The 20325-nt window shown below is 45.7% G+C and overlaps 1 protein-coding gene across 1 annotated transcript in view; it reads left to right on the forward strand.

Moving 5' to 3' along the window:
* The first annotated feature begins 816 nt into the window (after positions 1-816).
* The window catches only part of RSL1D1 (ribosomal L1 domain containing 1), a 199966-nt gene continuing 180457 nt past the window's right edge, over positions 817-20325 (forward strand). The window contains exon 1 of the mRNA XM_040356935.1: positions 817-920. Coding sequence (XP_040212869.1) covers positions 852-920 — 69 coding nt within the window. The 5' untranslated portion in view covers positions 817-851. The remainder of the gene's footprint in view (positions 921-20325) is intronic.

Below are 20325 nucleotides of genomic sequence, written 5' to 3' on the forward strand. Positions count from 1 at the left end.
AAAGCCCTGGCCATTGCAATGAATAGGCAGTGCTTCCAAAGCCCCTTAAAACTGAACGTTTTACCCTTTTTTTGGCCGCACATCTCAGTGTGAAAGTAGCCTAAATAAACACATAAGACCCCTTTCAAACTGAGGAGTTTTTCAGGCGCTAAAAATAGTGACTGAAAAACGCCTCCCCTACAACCCCAATGTGAAAGTCCAAGTGCTTTCATAGTGGGGCGCTGCGCTGGCAGGACATTAAAAAAAGTCTTGCAAGCAGCATCTTTGGGGCAGTGGAGGAATGAATGGGCACCGCTGCTGAATCGCCTGCAAAGCACTTCGGAGCAGTGCTACAAGGGCCCATTTAACCCTTTCTTCGGCCGCTAGCAGGGTTTAAAAGTGGCCCTCTAGCGACTGTATAGCGCCACTAAAACAGTGGTAAAGCGCCACTAAAACTAGTGCCGCTTAACCGCTGACGCTGCCCACAGCTCAGTGTGAAAGGGCTCTTGAACTCCACTTTAAAGTTCATTAAACAAGAAAAAAATGTGGTGTGGAGGACACGTTTCCTGTCTACAGTGCTACTCTAGCTACAGCCATTCATTGTTTGTTACAATAAAGTTAATTTAAAAACAAAAGTGGAGTGGAGGCCACATGCTTCCTTTCAAATGTGGAGCTCCACTCCCCAGCGAAACCCCCTTGCAATTTCATTGGAAACTGAATTTCATACTACAAGTGGACTGCAGATAACTGCTACTATAATAGTATTTGCTACATATTTTTTTCGCTAGATAATTACTTGACGTCATTTCCTCAGCGACTCAACTTCCGGTTTAGAAGCGGAATTGACGTTCAGTGGCCGTGGGCGTTATCACATGCTCTGCTATACACGTGTAGAAAGCAATACGGGGGACAGACGAAGGCATAACATGGACATCGTGCAGGTGAGAGCGTTGTAGGATTCAAGTGGGGTTACAAGTAAAAACTTGGGTGTTGCTGTCATTAAAGCAGTGCCTTTGTCTTGTGATGTATACTGATTTTTGCGAAATTTAATTCTAGTCACCGGAAGGCCATCCTACTTGCATGTAGTATTTATATAATGTGTCGTTCACTAATATAAAGGCTTGTTTGTGTGTTTTGGAAGAGCGTTACTGGAACCGTTTAATGCTTTATAGTAAAGTAGTGCACACGGGCACATTAGCTTAGATTGTTAATTTATACCGGATTATTTGTTTTTGTGTTTAGTGGGCCTGTTACAGCATCAGACAGGAATCGCATGCTTATTTTAAACTTACCACACATTACAATCTGATTGTATAATCTCCTTTTAGATCTATCAAATATGGAGTGTAAGGGTATGTCTTATTGGATGGAACTTAATTTGGATTTGGGCAGATCATCAGATTACATCGTTTTTGGCAAATATGAAGTTGATTGTATGGTCAGGTTGTACCATGTGTGGTGACTCTTAGTGGTCATATAAAAGCTACAACAGGCACAAAGTAAAAGATCATTCTTCTGGGTTGTCCTAGTCTTGTAGCATAAGAGGTGTGTGTGTGTGTGTGTGTATAATATATATTACACATACACGTGTGTGTGTGTGTGTGTGTGTGTATATGGTGTGTGTGTGTGGTGCCAGCAACTAGTCAAGACTATGCTGGAAAGCTGTGGTGGGCAGTTAAATTTTTTTATTGGTGGGGGCACTGACCTAACAGTCCAGGTCTGTATATACGACTCAGAAATACTCTCAGCTTTTCATACATAAAATGTTATGTTCTAATACTGTTGCAGACAAAATTGAATCCAAACCCTGTAAAGAGAAAAACACAATGCTGGTCTACTCAAGCAATCACAACACATTGACATCCAGAACACACTAAGCTCAATGACCATTAGCTTAAAGGGGTTGTAATGGATTTTTTTATTCCCCCTAAATAGCTTCCTTTACCTTTTAGTGCAGTCCTCCTTCACTTACCTCATCCTTCAATTTTGCTTTTAAATGTCCTTATTTCTTCTGAGAAATGCTCACTTCCTGTTCTTCTGTCTGTAACTCACCACCGTAATGCGAGGCTTTCTTCCTGGTGTGGAGAAAGCCTCTTGAGGGGGGCGAGCAGGCAAGTCAGGACACTCTCTCTACTTTGCAGATAAAGGAGCTGTGTGTTAGTGGGCGTCCTGACACTCCTGCTCTCCCCTCAAGGCTTTCTCCACACCAGGAAGAAAGCCTCGCATTACGGTGGTGAGTTAGACAGAAGAACAGGAAGTAAGCATACTCTGGACACAGAAACAGCTAATAAAGACAGCCCATACATGGATCGAAATTTGGCCACCCCAGCAAAACTTTGATCCATGTATGGTCAGGCTGATTGTATCAAAGTCGATCCATCGTTCGAACATCTTTGGTGCAGTCATATTTTTCTACGTGTGATTACTGTATGAATACAATAGCGCTGCTGGAGGCATTCCCCCATCAACACTGTGTTCCATCCATGGTGGATGGATAGAAAATGGAGTAATCTGTGGGCTGCCTAAAGTGGTTGTAAAGGTGGATTTTTTTTTTATGCATTAAGATGTGTGCAGCAGCCCCCCAATGCTTACCTGAGCCCCCATCTCCACCCAGCAATGTCCACAGCTGCTTGCTGTGGGGGCACTTAACAGGAGGGAGGGGCCAGGAGTTCCAGCCAGGGACTTGAGAAAAGGAGGCTCTGGGCTTCCCTGCGCAAAACCACTGCACAGAGCAGGTAAGTATAACATGTTTGTTATTTTAATAGAAAAAGGGACTTTAAAATCACTTTATTAATCGGTTATGCAGATCGACAAACCTATTTATACACTGCTTACTGATTAGTTTTCATATAACAAATGTTATTTTTATAAGGTGTGTTGTTTTTTTTTATTTTTTATAACTAAATCAAGTATTTCTGATCTACATTACAAGTACCTTGTCCACTCGCATTTATGCGCAGTGAAATGTTACATATAAACAGGGTGGATTTGATACATAAGTCATTTTTAAATAGCTAGTAAAAATGCTTTATTTAAATCATCATTTTTAAGGAGCAACTGTCATCTCTGTTCCGCAGCAGCTCCTCCTCTGACCTGCTGTTGACTCACCGACATTCCCATTCACTTTAATGGGAGGCCTGGTGATGTGACACAACAAGGTGAGAGACGTAGCAGTAGCAGGTGAGTAAATGCCCGCGAACAGGTGTCATGATGAATCTGAAATGACAGGTGCTCTTTGAGGCTGGGTTCACACTACTACACTACTTTCATCCTACTTTGCTCTGCTACATTGGTCCTACATTTATCCTACATTGGTCCTACATCCATCCTACTTTCATGAACAGGATACTACTTTGGTCTGACTTCAATGATATTCAATGGGCCTGAAGTAGGATCAATGTAGGACCAAAAGTAGTACAGGGAGCATTTTCAAAGTCGGACCGACTTGTGTAGGACGCTACAAGACGCTCTCATAGGGAAACATTGAACACAGAGCAAAGTAGGATGAAAGTGGTGTAGTAGTGTGAACCCAGCCTCAGCCCTGGTTCACACTGGGTACGATTTGGAACGATTTGAGATGCGATTTGACATGTTAAACACGGTAGCTCTATCCCTTGCAGAAAATCCAGAGTCTCCTCCCCAGTATGTGTTTGCTTCAATTCGTACAGGCCCGAGTAGAATCTGACCAGTTCCCTCATCACCAGATCAGGGGTGTTTACTAGTTTTCCTCCCTCTGCCCTAAGAGCTCCAATGGATGGGGACGTCTGTTGTGATTGTACTATTTTAGCTAGGAGTTTGCCTGTCTGTTCCCCCTCTTCATAAAAAGCCATTTTAGAAAAGAAACGCTTTCTGTCAGCCCTAGAGGTGTCAAGTCTAGTCAATGCGCCCTGAGCTGCTATCCATGCCTCCCAAGAGCCCTCCCCCGAGTTGGCTATGTACTCTGCCTCTAAGCGTATTACCATCTGTGCTATCTGATCCCTCTGTTCAGGCGTGTTGTGTTTAATGGCGTTCACCTCGGCAATGAAGATTCCTCTCAAAAAGGCTTTAAAAGCATCCCAGGCAGTGTCTGTACCAGGATGATCTGCATGTCTCTGCCAGTAGGCCACAATATCCTTCTCAATTTTTTCATGTGAGGGGAAGAGGTTAAGCCAAAAGGCATTAAGCTTCCACGGTGCTCGCGGCAGGGTAGTAAGAGGCCTAACCCTCAAGGAGAGTAAGATGGGGGAGTGATCTGAGACACATCGGGGGAGATACTGTATATCCTCGACATCCTTGAGTTGCAGAGTCTGAGCACAAACACAGATCTATCCTGGATAAAGACATATGCGTCTTAGAAAAGCAGGAAAATTGTTTCTCTAGGGGGTTTTTCAGTCTCCAGGGGTCCACCCATCCCACCTCCTCTGTAAACTTTGCTATGGCTGATCTTGTCGTCATCCCCGGGGCTCCCTCCGGGACGTGGTGTCTATCCAAGTATGGGTTTATAATCCCATTGAAATCCCCCACTACAGCCAATGGGACACCAGGATTGCACAGCTGAAAGGCCAGGAGGGTACGCAATATTTGAGGACTGAATGGAGGAGGAACATATACTGCAGCCAGAATGATTGTCAATTGGTATACTTTGCATACTAAGAACACAAATCTCCCCTCCTGATCAATCCTAGAGTCTATTAACTGAAAGTCCAGGGATCTATGTATCAATACACTCACACCCCTTGAATATGAGGTGTGAGTGGAGTGATATGTCCAGCCTGCCCAAGCAAACCCCATCCATGACTTAGTGTCTGGAGTCAAATGAGTCTCCTGCAAGACACATATAGCTGGAAAATGCTTCCTGAGGGAGGTGGACACCATAGTTCAAGTAGATCTCCCAAACCCTGTACATTCCATGAAATTACATCAATCCCTGTCATGTCCCATTTAGAACGGCATCACATGTCATATCAAACCTCCACACGCCAAGAAAAACACCATTTCCCACCACCCTATCCAGCGGTAGAACATCATATAGCATTGCTAATGCAGAATAGGCGTCCTCCTGGGTGATCTAAAATAATAATGCAAAACAGGCAAAAAAATGAAAAAATAGCAAAACCTGGGCCGACAGCTTCAAACAGTCAGATATACCCCAATATGGAGTGGTTATCCAGACCTCACCGCTTAGATTGTGCACAGTCAGGGGAGACTCAGTCCTGCGGTAGGGAATGTGGATCTGAAGTAACAGTCCTTCTGGGTGTGAGAGAAAGAGAGTAGCATCCAAAAAACAAAAAGAAATCAATAGAACCAAAAAAAAAAGCACATCAACTTTGCAGCACACAGCTGCAGGGCAAAACCTGTGCCCCTATCCTGCCACAGACGCAACAGGCAATCTGTGGCCCCAACACTGTGCCTCCTCGGGCACTCCGTATGTGATCCAAGTCGCATGAAGAACTAGGAAAGTCAGAAAAAAAACAGTTCGCTCATTTCCTGAGTAGAAAAGACTACATATATTGTTCTCCCGGTCATACGACCATGTGGATGATGGCCAAGGAAAACCAACAGTCTTTGGCAAGAAAAAGAAAAATGAACCGTCTTACCATCAAACTTCTCAGTCCATCAGATCAGGATAAATCAGTCCGCGTCCACCGCCGGGCCCTCTGCCTGGCGAATCGGGTGTTTATTCATATCCAGCCACGATGAGGCCCCCGCCACCGACTTAAAAAATTGGGCCCTTCCTCCTGCAATGATCCAGAGCTTAGCAGGGTAGAGCATTGCGTAGTTAGCTCGCAGGCGTTGTAATCTTCTCTTTACTTCTCCAAATTTGGCCCTGCGCCTCTGCACATCTGCCGAGAAGTCGGGGTAGAAGGACACCCTCACTCCATTAAATTGAATGTCGCGACGTTCTCTGGCCAGTCTCAGAATAATTTCCTTGTCCTTGAAGTTAAGTAGTTTAGCAAGCATGGTGCGTGGCGGGTTGCCAGGGGGGAGAGGCCTAGGTGGCACTCTATGCGCCCTCTCCACTGAATAGAAGGGTGTAAAGGCATCTTTGCCAAAAACTTCTTGCAGCCAGGCTTCCACAAATGCGGTGGGATCCCGGCCTTCCGTTTTTTTCAGGGAGGCCAACTATGCGGACATTGCTCCTCCTCAAACGGTTCTCAATGTCTTCGTTACGGTTCTCAGTAGTTGTCGCAGTTCTGGCTGTGACCTGCAGTTCCCTAATGAGGGGGGGCCATTCTATCTTCCACCTCACTAACACGGCTCTCCACCGCCGTGGTACGCTCCCTGATTTTCTGGAAGTCGTGGCGGATCAACCCCACCTCCTCCTTCAATCCCCCAAAATGTTGCTGCAAAGTCTGCACCGAAGCTGTACACTTATTCACTGCTTTTAAAATATGAGCCAGCGTGGGTTGCTCAGCGCCCTCATCCTCCTCCACCTCCCCTGTATTCACTGCAGGTGTAATCTGGGCTGAAGCCCGTTGTGAGGCCTGGGCAGAGAAAGGCCCCGGCATCAGTGCATTGAAAATGTCCAGTGTGGCATCCAGCTCCTCATCCGAGGGACGGTCTGCTATGTTATTTAGCTTTTGCGCATAGTACACCATATCCTTAGGGACCTCCTTCCCCTGGCTTTAGGTGTCTTGGGGGGTTCTTACCCGTGTCTTTCTTGTCCCCTCGTGCTTTCCAGGCTGCCACGGTGCCATTTTACAAATCCGGCAGCTCGTCTCCTTTGAGCTGTTTGCGGGTCATCATGCCGGTGATCGTGTGGACGAACGGAACGGTGCGTGCCCCGAGTGCGGTAGTACAGTCAGGTAATGTCCGGTACCGAAATCTAGCAGTATATCGGCCGGTAGAAGGATCACTGTAGTATGCTTCCAGGGAGCTCTGTGAGACACGTCCGCTCACATGCCGCTCTTGGCCACGCCCCAATGACCTTCACTTCCATTTTTACTGCTTGCCCTTCCTCCTCACACTTGGAAGAGCAATGCAGGTTGCATTGCTCTTCCAACAATCATACCGTTTGTAGTGTACATAGATTTGCAAAACAATGGGATAAAGCGCAGGGGTTGACAAATTTGCTTGGAATTTAGGAGCCAGCTAAAAAAGTTAGGAGCCAGAAACCGCAACCCGTCCCGACGAGCTTGCGCGCAGAAGCGAACACATACGTGAGCAGCGCCCGCATATGTAGATGGTGTTCAAACCACACATGTGAGGTATCGCCGCGATTGGTAGAGCGAGAGCAATAATTCTAGCCCTAGTCCTCCTCTAACTCAAAACATGCAACCTGTAGATTTTTTTTTTAAACGTCGCCTATGAAGATTTTAAAGGGTAAAAGTTTGTCGGCATTCCACAAGCGGACGCAATTTTGAAGCGTGGCATGTTGGGTATGAATTTACTCGGCGTAACATTCTTTCCTTTTATTAAAAAAAAAATGGGGATAACTTTACTGTTTTTTATTTTTTTAATTAAAAAAAGAAAATTTTTCCCAAAAAAGTGCGCTTGTAAGACCGCTGCGCAAATACGGCGTGACAAAGTATTGCAACGATCGCCATTTTATTCTCTATGGTGTTAGGATAAAAAATATATATAATGTTTGGGGGTTCTAATTAGAGGGAATATGATGGCAGTGAAAAATAGTGAAAAATGACATTAGAATTGCTGTTTAACTTGTAATGCTTAACTTGTAATACCAACGGCTCACCACCAGATGGCACCACCTTCCAAGCCAAGTCGCCAGGACACCATTTCTAGTCGCCATGGTGACCTGGCGCCCGGGATTTGTCGAGCCCTGGATAAAAGAATAGTCCTGAACTTTGTCTTATCTCAGGGCAGGATGGATTTGATTTAAATCGCTAGTAACAAGGCTTGATTTAAATCATATATATTTTTTTTTAACCCTTTCGATGCCAGAGCCGGTTCTGCATTTTTTTTTTTTTGAACACACATTTAAAAAAAAAAATCACTTTAGCCTTGAAGCTTACACAAAACCCCAAACATTTTATGTTTTCTGAAAGCGGACACCCTAGAGAATAAAATAGCGGTAGTTCTAATTTTTTTTTTTTTTGGTCACACAATATTACCACAAGTCTAGGAAAACGCAGTATATCAGTAAAAAACACACTGACGTGAATCTTGGCAAGCAAAGGCAATACAATACAAATTTTTGGTAACATATGGAAGATGAGGTTACGCCAAATAAGTACCCAATGTGTTGAGCTGGCTGATTTTGGCCCCCCAAAAAGTCTGCGATTTAAAAAAAAAAAAAAAAACTTGATTCACGATTCAAACTTTTTATTTTTTATTTTTTTTTCTTTCTGATGGACACCGTGCCGGTCCTAAGTTTTTAGGCTAGGCCGAAGCCGTGGCCTCGCCTAAAAATAAATAAATCTCGCAGCGATCCTGGGAAATGTCCTATGGGGGAAAAAAATTAAATTTGGTCAAAATTTGAATCGATTTGCTCTCGCAACTCGTTTCAAGATTCCAATTGAATTTTTTTTTTTCCCCAGCCCTACCCACATACCAAACTATAAAATATATATTTCCTAAGGCGTCTTTCAGGACAGCACCTTGAGATAGTGACTCCACCCACAACCACAGGAAACGCCTTCTTCCTCCAGATCTTTAAAGGGAGGTACCTCCCTAGCATACCTCAGTTTTTGTGTTTCCTCCGGCTGGAGGGAACATCTTCGGTGTGGGGGTGGAGTCAGTACCTCTCAGGTGTTCCTGAAGGAAGGGCTTCCCTCTTACTTTTTTCCTCCGAGACTGTCGGTCCTCCTGGCCAATCCGATCGGCGGTGGTACCGGGCTCCTCTTCCTCCTTCAGTGCTCGGGGAGAGCCTAAAAACGCTGGGATCTAGCGGCGTTCAAACGTGCACATCGCCGACATTTTTGGCGTGGCCGCAACAGACCCCCGGGTTAGCGCAGGGTCGTTCCTGGCACAACGCAGGGGGAAGAGGCAGGACCGAGGCTGGGGTCTATTTCCGTTTACGGTGCAGTGGCACTAAGGGAGTCTGGAAACAGCGTGGAAGCCACTGTTTGAGCGCTGTACACTGCTAATGGAGGACGCAGAAATTACGGCAGTGGGAACAGGCACAGACACCAGCAAGGTTCAGGTAGGAGGCAGCGGTTAAAGTCTACCTTTTTCTTTTACCTGTATTGTTCCGGTCTTTTTTTTTTTTTTTTTTTTTACCATCCCCCCCCTAGTGGCAAGGGGCCTGTCTGGGCACTGGAAGTTCACTTTCCTTTCCTAGTGCACCTGTGAGGGGGATTCACCTATGGAGACCAGGTTTCACTAAGAATTCCCTTGCTTTCTCCCTCCTTTTTTTTTTTTTTTCTTCTCTCCAGGTCAAGAGCTATGACCCAAAAAATAAATGTCCTTCGTGTAGGACAAAGATGGGAGAGAATTGGAAGAAAGCACTATGCAGCACTTGTATATCTTCTTTAGTTCAGGAGGAATCGGCCTCTGTACGTGAAGAGTTGATGGCCTCTGTAAAGAAGGAACTATTTGCCACGATTCAAACTTTTCGTGACTCTTTAGTTACCCCGGCTGACTCTCAGGCCTCCACTTCACAGTCCTCCCAGGGGTCGGTGACCATACCATTGGTAGAACCTTTAGCTGAAGAATCTGTTACCAGGGAAGGACAGTGCCTTAGTGAGGATTTAGAGGACTCGGGAGAGGAGTAAGCAGCCTCTCCTTTCAGGTTTAAATTATCCCTAGAGAAGGTAGATAGCTTTCTTAGGGCCATTCATGTCATGTTAGGACTAAGTGAGGAGAAAAAGGAGTTGAGTTTACACGACCGCATGTATTAGGTCTAAGTGAGCCCACGGGTCGGACATTTCCGGTCCATCCGGTCATTTCTTCTCCAGGTCCACTGATGTGTCTTTTGAAGATATTGGGGTTTTAAAAGACCCAATGGACAAACGCATGGATCTCTTATTAAAAAGATCTTGGCAATCTATTATGTATAATTTTTTTTTTTTTTTTTTTATAGTAAATATTATGTATAATTTAAAACCCGCTATGGCCACAACGTGTGTAGCTAGAAATTTTGGACTAACCAGCTGAAAGCCCATATGGTGGCGGACTCGCCTAAACAGGAAATTTTAGATTTTTTCCACTCTATCCTCTGCAGTTGCTTACATAGCAGATGCTTCAGCTGAAGCAATCAAGATGTCGGCAAGGTCCGCAGCCTTGACTAATACCGCAAGAAGAGCATTGTGGTTAAAGACCTGGCCAGGTGATGCAGCTTCAAAAATGAAAGCTTAGCGGGATTCCTTTTTCGGGGGACCTTCTTTTTGGGCCTGATCTAGAGAATATCCTAGACCAGACAGCTGATCGGAAAAAATCCTTCCCAGTAAAGAAGTAGTAACAACCCCCAAGACGTGTTTTTTTTTTTTTTTACCTCCAAAAAGGCTCAAGGAAAAGACCACAAACCCCAAGGAGGCAGGAGGAATTGGGCCGCACAGAAAGCCAAAGGGAAAGGTGAAATCCTTTTCCATCCTCCTCCGCAAGCCGAGAAATCCCAATGACTCAGCCATGCGGTTAGGCGGAAGACTGCAGAAGTTCCTTCCACAGTGGTCAGTGGTAACATCCAATCAGTACATCCTGACCACCCTTGCCCAGGGTTATGTCATAGAGTTCTCAGGGAAAAATCCTTATCTTTAAAAGAGCTGATGCAACAGGGTGTGGTGGTACAAGTACCTCCAGAGGAACAACTGGGTTTCTATTTACACATTTTCCTGATAAAGAAACCTACAGGAAAATTCAGAATGATCCTAAACTTGAAGCCTCTGAACAAATCTGTCAAATACAGAAAGTTCAAGATGGATTCAATCTGTTCGGTAAAGAATCTATTGACGCCAGACTGTTATATGGCGTCAATAGATTTGAGGGACGCATATCTGCATATGCCAATCTCTCCTCAGTCACAGAGGTACCTCAGGTTGGCAGTAAAGATGGAGGGAGTAGTTCATCATCTGCAATACAGGGCCCTTCCATTCAGGCTGTCATCCTCGCCTCAAATTTTTATCAAGCTGATGGCGGAAGCCCTAGCCCCGCTTCGTCTACAGGGGGTGGCAGTTATACCCTACCTAGACGACCTATTATTCTTCCTCCCTTAAAAAGAAGGGTTACTAGACATACTATCCAGGGCACAGAACCACCTGGAATCGCTGGACTGGATTTTGAATTTACAAAAATCATCCCTAGTTCCATCTCAGGAGATTCGTTTCTTGGGTTACCAAGTCGATTCGGTGAGCCGAAAAATGTTTCTTCCACAGGAGAAAAAGGACAAAGTTCAGGACGCCGTATTGCGGCTACAGTCCAACCAGCCTATAACAATAAGGCAGGTAATGTCGGCGTTGGGAGTCCTGACTTCAACGATGCTGTCCATTCAATGGGCAAGAAACGCCACGGCAGTGGCATACCTAAACAGGCAGGGGGCACAAGAAGCAGACCCCTGCAGATTCTTGCGGCAAAGATTCTTCTGTGGGCATAAAATAACTTGCGGTCCCTTTCAGCTATACATCTAAAGGGGTCCCTAAACAGGGTGGCGGATTACCTGAGCAGGCATCTGGTATGGGAGTCAGTGGTCTCTGAACCCGGAGGTCTTTGTGGAAATTTCCAACAGGTGGGGTCGGCCAGATGTGGATCTGTTTGCCTCAAAGGAAAATTCTCAAGTACCTCAATTCTTTTCCCTAAACAGACTGGACGGGTCCCTAGGAATAGACGCTCTGACGCACCCTTGGAGGTTTCGCCTGTGCTTCGCGCGTCACCGTTCCAGTTAATCCCTTTAGTACTAAGGAAAATCCAGAGGGAGAAGGTACCGGTCATCTTGATCACCCTGTACTGGCCCAGAAGAGCTTGGTTCTCAACGGTACTGGGAATGGCGACCAAGCCATGTTGGCATCTACCTCTCAGGCAGGATCTGTTAATACAGCGTCCTGTGACTCACCCAGATGTGTCCAGTCTCTCCCTTGCAGCCTGGTATCTGAAAGGCAACTTTTAAAGAAAAGTTTTTTTTCTGACCGATTAGTTTCTACTCTAGTAGAAAGTAGGAAGAAAGTAACGAGGGCTATATACACAAGTATGGAAGGTGTATACTTCTTGGTGTAACTTGTCTGGTCAAGACCGAAAACGATCTTGGGTCCATTTTAGAGTTTTTGCAAGACAGAGCAGATAAGGCCCCTTTCACATTGAGGCGTTCATGCGGTACAGTGCTAAAAATAGCGCTGCTATACCGCATGAAAAAATCATGCCCTGCAGGCTTCAATGTGAAAGCCCGAAGGCTTTCACACTGAAGCGGTGCGGTAGCAGGACTGCTCCAAAAGTCCTGCTAGCCGCATCTTTGGAGCGGTATAGGAGTGGAGTGTTTACCGCTCCTATACCGCGCCTTCCCATTGAAATCAATGGGAAACCGCGGTAATAATGCCGCGGGCGATATTAACCCTTTTTCAGCCGCTAGCGCGGGGTTAAAACCTCACCGCTAGCGCCCGAATATCGCGGTAAATACGACGGTATAAGGGCGCTAAAAATATCGCGGCTGTACCGTCACCGCACCTCTGCTGCCCAATGTGAAGGCAGCCTAAAGGTCTGGCAATCAGTACTTTGAAGGTACAAGTATCTGCCTTGTCAGTGTTTCTGGAAAGATCCGTGGCCTCAGAACCACTAGTGGCTAGGTTCTTCAAAGCCCTTACTAAGTCTAGACCGGTTCAGGTTAAAGGTTTCCCGAAATGGCATCTTTCTTAGAGATCTTACTTTAAAAATGTTGTTCCTGGTCGCTATCACGTCAGCGCGCAGGGTCATTGAATTACATGCCCTTGTCAGTAAGGGAACCTTATTTATCTTTATTTTCAGATAGAATTGTTCTGAGAACAGATCCAAATGTTTTGCCTAAGGTAGCGTCAACAGGGAATCGCTCCCAGGATATTGTGCTTCCTACCTTCTGTGCAAATCCCTCAGGGGGAAAACATATTTTTTTCATATGTTGGATGTAAGAAGGGCTTTGTTATGCTACTAGGAAATAACAAAACTTCAGACGCACAGATTCATTATTTGTTCTTTTTGGAGGCAACAAAGGTTGCCAAGCTTCAAAAGTTACCTTGGCCAGATGGTTAAAGTTATCTATTCTGGAGGCCTACTCTCATGCAGACATCGTGCCACCAGTAGGTATCTGTGCTTATTCAACTAAAAGCACTGGTGACCACATGGGCAGAGCGAGCTGGTGCCACCCCTAAGCAGATTTGCAAAGCGGCAACGTGGTCAAGCTACCGTACGTTTGTGCGGCATTACAGATTGGACCTCACGTCTGTTGGTGACCAGGCATTAGGCAGAAAGGTCCTACAGGCTGTTGTCCCGCCCTAAGGTGGTAAGTCTCTGTTATCCTCTCAAGGTGCTGTCCTGAAAGACGCCTTGGGGAAAAATCAAGTTGGACTTACCGGTAACTTGTTTTCCAGAAGTCTTTCAGGACAGCAACGACCCGCCCTAGTGTTTTAATATGCTATGACTAACATATGTGTTTATGTGTTCCAGCCGGGGCCTGAGGTTTCTCTGAGGCAACTGAGGTATGCTAGGGAGGTACCTCCCTTTAAAGATCTGGAGGAAGGTGGTGTTTCCTTTTCTTGTGGGTGGAGTCACTATGTCTCAAGGTGCTGTCCTGAAAGACTTCTGGAAAACAAATTACCGGTAAGTCTAACTTGTTTTTTCGTGCCTGTAAAATGGCATCAAACTTCAATTTTTTTTTTTTTTGCTTCAAAGGCCCCCAATTGGGAGGAGGTCTGGTGCTAGAATTATTGCTCTCACTCTGGTGTACGCGGCGATATGTAACGTGTATTGCAATCAACGTTTTCACGTGTAGGCGCCCTGACGCATGCCTTTACGTTCTTGCGTGTGTGTATATGTAGGCAGCCTTAAAAAAAAGGGGGGGATTTTTGTGTTTGGGTGTAACTTTATTTTAAGAGCGATTGTGTGGCTGCAGCCACTGGATTGTGTGCAATACCCCCTGCCGTTGGGTCCGTACCACGACCCGCTGTTGACACACAGTCCCATTCACTTTAATGGGATGGCTGGTGATGCGGCAGTGACACAACAAGGTGAGGGAGGTGGCGGCAGCAGGTAAAAGGATGCCCGCTAACAGGCGCTGCCATGATGTATCTGAAATTACAGGTGCTCTTTAAATGTAAGGACTCCTTGCTGGTAGGTAGAATCTTTAATATTTTATTAGGTTTCCTATGTAGAATAATAAGATGTCGGGCTAGTAAAACAGCGATATCGGAACCGATTCAATCATACAGTTTGTAGTGTACATAGATTTGCAAAACATTGGGATAAAGGCATATTCCTGAACCTTGTCTTATTTCATGGTTACTGTGAAATTGTGTGAATGCATTAATGCAGTGTATGTGTGTTTTTTTTTTTATTATTTTTATTGGTTATACAAGAGACGTAGAAAACAAAACAGCAGCCGGCCAGCATTTGCTGAGCCGAACAAGGGCCAACATGGCCCATTACACAGGTACAAACAATGACCTCTATCTAACATAGACAGAGCCTGACTAACAATTTAACAAAACAAGAACACTCCCTCCCCAGCAATATTTGGAACCTTATGCATCCCACAACCCCTCCTGCTCGGATTCTGCAGTAGGACCTCTGTGTCCAACTCATCTACACAACATAAAGCAAAGTACATACAATCACCCCACAGTCAGCCAGTCCCCAATTAAAGACATCAACCCAGAGTCAAATCCGAGTTATACCATGACCGCCGCACCTTATCAAACTTCCCTCCGCACCCCCTCGATAAGTACGTTGACTTGTAATATGGCATCATAGAATTAACTAAGCCCTTCCAGAAACCCAATGTAGGGGCCCCTGGTCTGCGCCACTGTAATAATATGGCCTTTCTTGCATAGAATAAAAGTATATTGAGTAGAGTCCTGTGCGCCCTAGATGGGACCACATCCTCGACCAGCCACAAGAGGCACACCCTAACCGGGAGTCATCAAAATTTCAGATATACAAGATGTAACCTTTGTCCAAAATATGGAGATCAGAGGGCAGCTCCAAAAGACATGTTCCGCAGCCGCTGGAGCAAATGTACAACTCCAGCACTCTGCCTGTACTGCCGGATAAATAGACGCCAGCCTAGCAGGTGTATAATAAATCCTATGGAGGAATTTAAAATGGATAAGTCTATCCCTAGCCGACACCAGGTGCTGGAACGGGTGTGCCCACATGTCATCCCAATCCTCCCCCTGAATGTCCGGGACCTCCGCCTCCCACCGCTCTCTACACGTGTGGACAGCCCTGGGGCTAGTAGCGAACAACCTTTTGTAAGAAACTGACAGTTTTGGTGAGACCCTCCGTCATCGGCAGATTCTCCAGATCCGAAGATATGGACTCTACAGTCAAAGTTCTAAACTGTGCTTGGAACGCGTCTCGTAATTGAATGTAACGGAAAAATTGAGAATTTGGTAGATCATGTCTAGCTTTAATCTGGTCAAAAGTTAATAGTTCCCCATCCATAGTAATATCCTTCAGGGTCTTAATCCCCCTTACCACCCAGCTCATAGGATCATCAAAGGAGTTAAAGTGTGGCAACCTAGGATTCATCCACAATGGAGTGGATGGGGAAAAACCCTTATAACTTGGGCATGCCATAAGCCACCGCCTACCCCCAGGCCTTAATCGTAGCTTTCATAGATGCTGTGAGTGGAAAGTCCATCTTAATCCCCCTATGAACGGCCAGCCGTAGCGATTTGTATGAACCCAAGTGGGCCGCCTCCAATACCGTGGCCGAGTCTCCATCATCCGATGTCAACCACCTGTAAACAAACACCAATTGTCCAGCCAAATAATATTTCTGCCAATCTGGCAGGGCCAACCCCCCCTCACCCCATGGCTCCTGCAAGACCTTCAATCCTATTCTGGGTTGCCCAGGGGCCCATAAAAATGTACTAGTGAGGCTGTCCAATTTTTAAAAAAAGGACTTGGGGATCCAGGAAGGAGCGTTGCGCAAAAAGTCCCTCATCCACAGACCCCACCCTCAGCGCCCTGACCTCCCCTGATGTTCTCAATGCAACCGCAATCGGTTCTATCATGAGGGCAAACAAAAAAGGCGACAGGGGACAACCCTGCCTCATGCCTTTACCAATTTGAAAGAAAGAAGACGTGTGGCTGCCTATGCGAATTGCCGTCCTAGGATTGGTATATAATAGAGATCCACTTACAAAAAGTCCGGCCAAAACCCGTTTTCCTCCAATACCGCCAACATGTAGTTCCAATCGATGGAGTCGAAAGCCTTCTATATCAACTGAAACCACCACCCTAGTGGAAGAGGCAGAACCAGGAATCTGAAGATGTGTAAATAAACGTCTCAGGTTGGTGTCCGTAGACTTACCAGGCATAAAACCCGTCTGATCGATGTTCACTAAGGACGAGATAAACCCCCCCCCCCCCATTCTCCTGGCCAGCAACTTGGTAAGGATTTTCAGATCCATATTTAAAAGAGCAATCTGCCTATATTAATGGGGAAGGTAGTGCTGCGCTATGTGTGGAGGATGGAGAGGTGGAAAGGAAGTGAAGGGTGGTCTGACTGTGATAGTACAAACAAAAGTGGCTTTAAAAAGAGCCGATCAGTGAGCAGGCTGACAAACTTATAAATATTCTAGACAAAAGTGCAAGTAACATAAATTCATACGTTCTTCTTAGTGGAAGGGAATACACAATCAATAAGGTGATGGGAGGTGCAAGTAAAGATATACAATCTGTGTCACACAACCCCCAATTAGCTCTGCTGGGCTCAGTGATGAGCTAGTGCGAAAAAGTCCATAAAGCAGTAAACTGGTGATAAAGATCGATAAGGCAAAAATTTTAACACTAACACCAGAGATCTAAATAATAATTGAAAGTCCAAAATAGGGAAGTGATGGTGTGGGTCCGAATCGATAATGTGAAGAAAACGTGGGTATCCAGTGATCCTTTTAAGGTGACTGAGGATGTCCCCTTACCTTACTGCTGTAAGGTAACAGCATATGACTCCAACCACATATGGTTTATCCAAAAGGGCTCTGGTCCAGGGAAACTAGGTCCTCCTTGGAAGTCGCGTCCCAGGATGGCCAATGTCTCGCGCCCGGGGGGATAAAACCACCAATAGTGTGATATTGTTTTAAAACTTTTAATCAACATAAAATTAAAAGCGAGGGTACTCACATGGTTAAAATTAAATCAGGCATATAAAAAAGAGGGGCAATCGTTCGCCAACGTCACCTTCGGTACCTCTCAGTAAGCTCTTACGCGTATTCGTCACAAGCGTGACTTCTTCTGAAGAAGTCACGCTTGTGACGAATACGCGTAAGAGCCTACTGAGAGGTACCGAAGGTGACGTTGGCGAACGATTGCCCCTCTTTTTTATATGCCTGATTTAATTTTAACCATGTGAGTACCCTCGCTTTTAATTTTATGTTGATTAAAAGTTTTAAAACAATATCACACTATTGGTGGTTTTATCCCCCCGGGCGCGAGACATTGGCCATCCTGGGACGCGACTTCCAAGGAGGACCTAGTTTCCCTGGACCAGAGCCCTTTTGGATAAACCATATGTGGTTGGAGTCATATGCTGTTACCTTACAGCAGTAAGGTAAGGGGACATCCTCAGTCACCTTAAAAGGATCACTGGATACCCACGTTTTCTTCACATTATCGATTCGGACCCACACCATCACTTCCCTATTTTGGACTTTCAATTATTATTTAGATCTCTGGTGTTAGTGTTAAAATTTTTGCCTTATCGATCTTTATCACCAGTTTACTGCTTTATGGACTTTTTCGCACTAGCTCATCACTGAGCCCAGCAGAGCTAATTGGGGGTTGTGTGACACAGATTGTATATCTTTACTTGCACCTCCCATCACCTTATTGATTGTGTATTCCCTTCCACTAAGAAGAACGTATGAATTTATGTTACTTGCACTTTTGTCTAGAATATTTATAAGTTTGTCAGCCTGCTCACTGATCGGCTCTTTTTAAAGCCATTTTTGTTTGTACTATCACAGTCAGACCACCCTTCACTTCCTTTCCACCTCTCCATCCTCCACACATAGCGCAGCACTACCTTCCCCATTAATATTACTTATGGTCTGATACACCTTCCAGTGCCGCAGCTGCACCCCACCCCCCCTCCCCACCCTCCCTCTGATAGCGCGGTAATACCCACTCTCACAATCTGCCTATATGATGCACACTCCAGAGGATCTTTACCTGGCTTAGGGAGCAAGATCATATAGGCGTCAAGCATGGATTGCGGCAGGCATTGATTCTGAATAGAATAGGCTAGTAATGCTGTTAGCCTGGGTGCCAATTGGTCAGCATATAGCTTATAAAAATCTGCCAGGAAGCCATCCGGCCCCGGAGCCTTGTCTGGAGGGAAGGCAAAAATTGCCGCAACTACCTCCTTGTTTGTAATCTCCGCCTCCAAAACCTCCCGATCCTCATCAGAAAGCCTCGGAAGCGAAAGACCCCCCCAAAAACGCCTCCAATTCCAACCGATCATAAACGGGGATGGGAGCATAAAGGGTCGAAAAATAGTTCTGAGATATTGAAAGTATCTCACCCGGGTCACTAGCCAGTCCCCCGTCACCAAGTCTAATAACTGGAATACTTACCATTTGGTGAGAATCCACCACTAATCAGGCAAGAAGTTTTCCATTCTTGTCCCCCTCTATAAACAGTGTCTCAGACCTATGCTTCAGTATGAGCCAGGTTGTTGAAATGCAAATCAATCAGCCTCCGTGCCTCTAATAAAGCTGTATAAGAGGAACTTGAAGGGTTATTAGCATTGGCATCAGCGAATTCCCTCTCTATCCTTCTGTACCCCAATCTCAGCCTGCTGTTCCACCCTCTGCTTTTTGATAGCAGAAATACATTCCCCCCAAATTACCGCCTTATAGGCATCCCAGACAATAGGGGGGTCAGCAGATTCTGGGTTTCTCGACCAGTAATCAGAGACCGCCTTCAAAAGATGAGCAGTCAGCCCATCCTGCTTCAACCACCCTGGTGAAGTTTCCGACCCCCGTCCCAAGGAGACGGAAAGCGGATTGTGGTCTGACAGACCCCCAGCCAGATAAGAGACTTCCTGGACATCCGACACCAATCCCCGGGGCTGCCAAACGCAAAGTCAATTCTGGCCGATGACCTGTGTGTCTGTGAAAGATGAGAATAGCAATGAACATTTGGATGCTTTGCCCACCATATTTCCGAGAGCCCCGCCATTGATGCTCACGACACCAACTCCACCGAGCCCAACCTCCCCACATTCGAGGAGTCCAATGCCTCCAGGGTAGCATTAAAGTCCCCCATTATCAACATTGGTAAATGAGCATGAGGGGCCAATTTAACCAGCATATCCTACAAACATTGTACATGGAAAGGGGGTGGCAGATAGACATTAACCAGCAGGATTTTCTTATAGTTAATATCCATTACCAATGACAGAAACCACCCCCCCGGATCTGATACCACCTGATGGACCCTGCAAGAGACGGACTTTGACCCTGCAAGAGACGGACTTACTAATGAGGATGGATACCCCCCCGCGCAAACGTGGAGTAGGTAGCATGAAAAGTCTGCTGAATCCAGGGCCTTCGCAGTACCAACACCCTGCTGCCATCCAAATGAGTCTCCTGCAGGAGAACAACATAGACTGTCTGAGATACTGGAACACCGAGACCCTCTTGAATTTGTCGTTTAGACCTCGCACGTTCCAGGACACCACCTTCACTACATTAGCCAATTATCAAACAAAAGCATCACCCAAATGAGGCCCACCAGTCCCACCCATAAATCGCACAAAATACACATACCCATGAGGGGAAGACCATCTCCAAGAAAAGAGAACAGAGTGCTGAGCAGTATACCCTCCCCTTACCCAAACAAAAACAATCCCCCCCCCCCCTGCCATTATAGCAGAGACCACACAGGAAAAAAAAAGGAACGAAAAAAGGAAAAAATAGTCCAACCTCGTCTGGTATAGGAGTCCCAAACAACAAACCCCCCCCCCCCCCCCCAACAATGAAAAATTAGACTTGTTGAAAAGGTACGGGAAGAACAACAGTCTGTTCGATTGTCCAGCAGATCTACAGAAAGTTGTCTGTTCTCTCCAGCAAACTCTGCATCACTAAGCCAAAATAAAAAATAAAGGGAGCAATTCACAGTCTAGTCCCATAAACGGATAACTTGGGAGTAGGGATGAGACGAACATACCCGGGTTCGGTTCGCACCAGAACGTTCGAACAGACCTCGGGTTCGCACAAACATTTAGAACCCCATTGAAGTCTATGGGACTCGAACGTTCAAATTCAAAAACGCTCATTTTAA

Source organism: Rana temporaria, chromosome 6 (genome assembly GCF_905171775.1).
Source record: "Rana temporaria chromosome 6, aRanTem1.1, whole genome shotgun sequence".
Classification (NCBI taxonomy): Eukaryota; Metazoa; Chordata; class Amphibia; order Anura; family Ranidae; genus Rana; species Rana temporaria.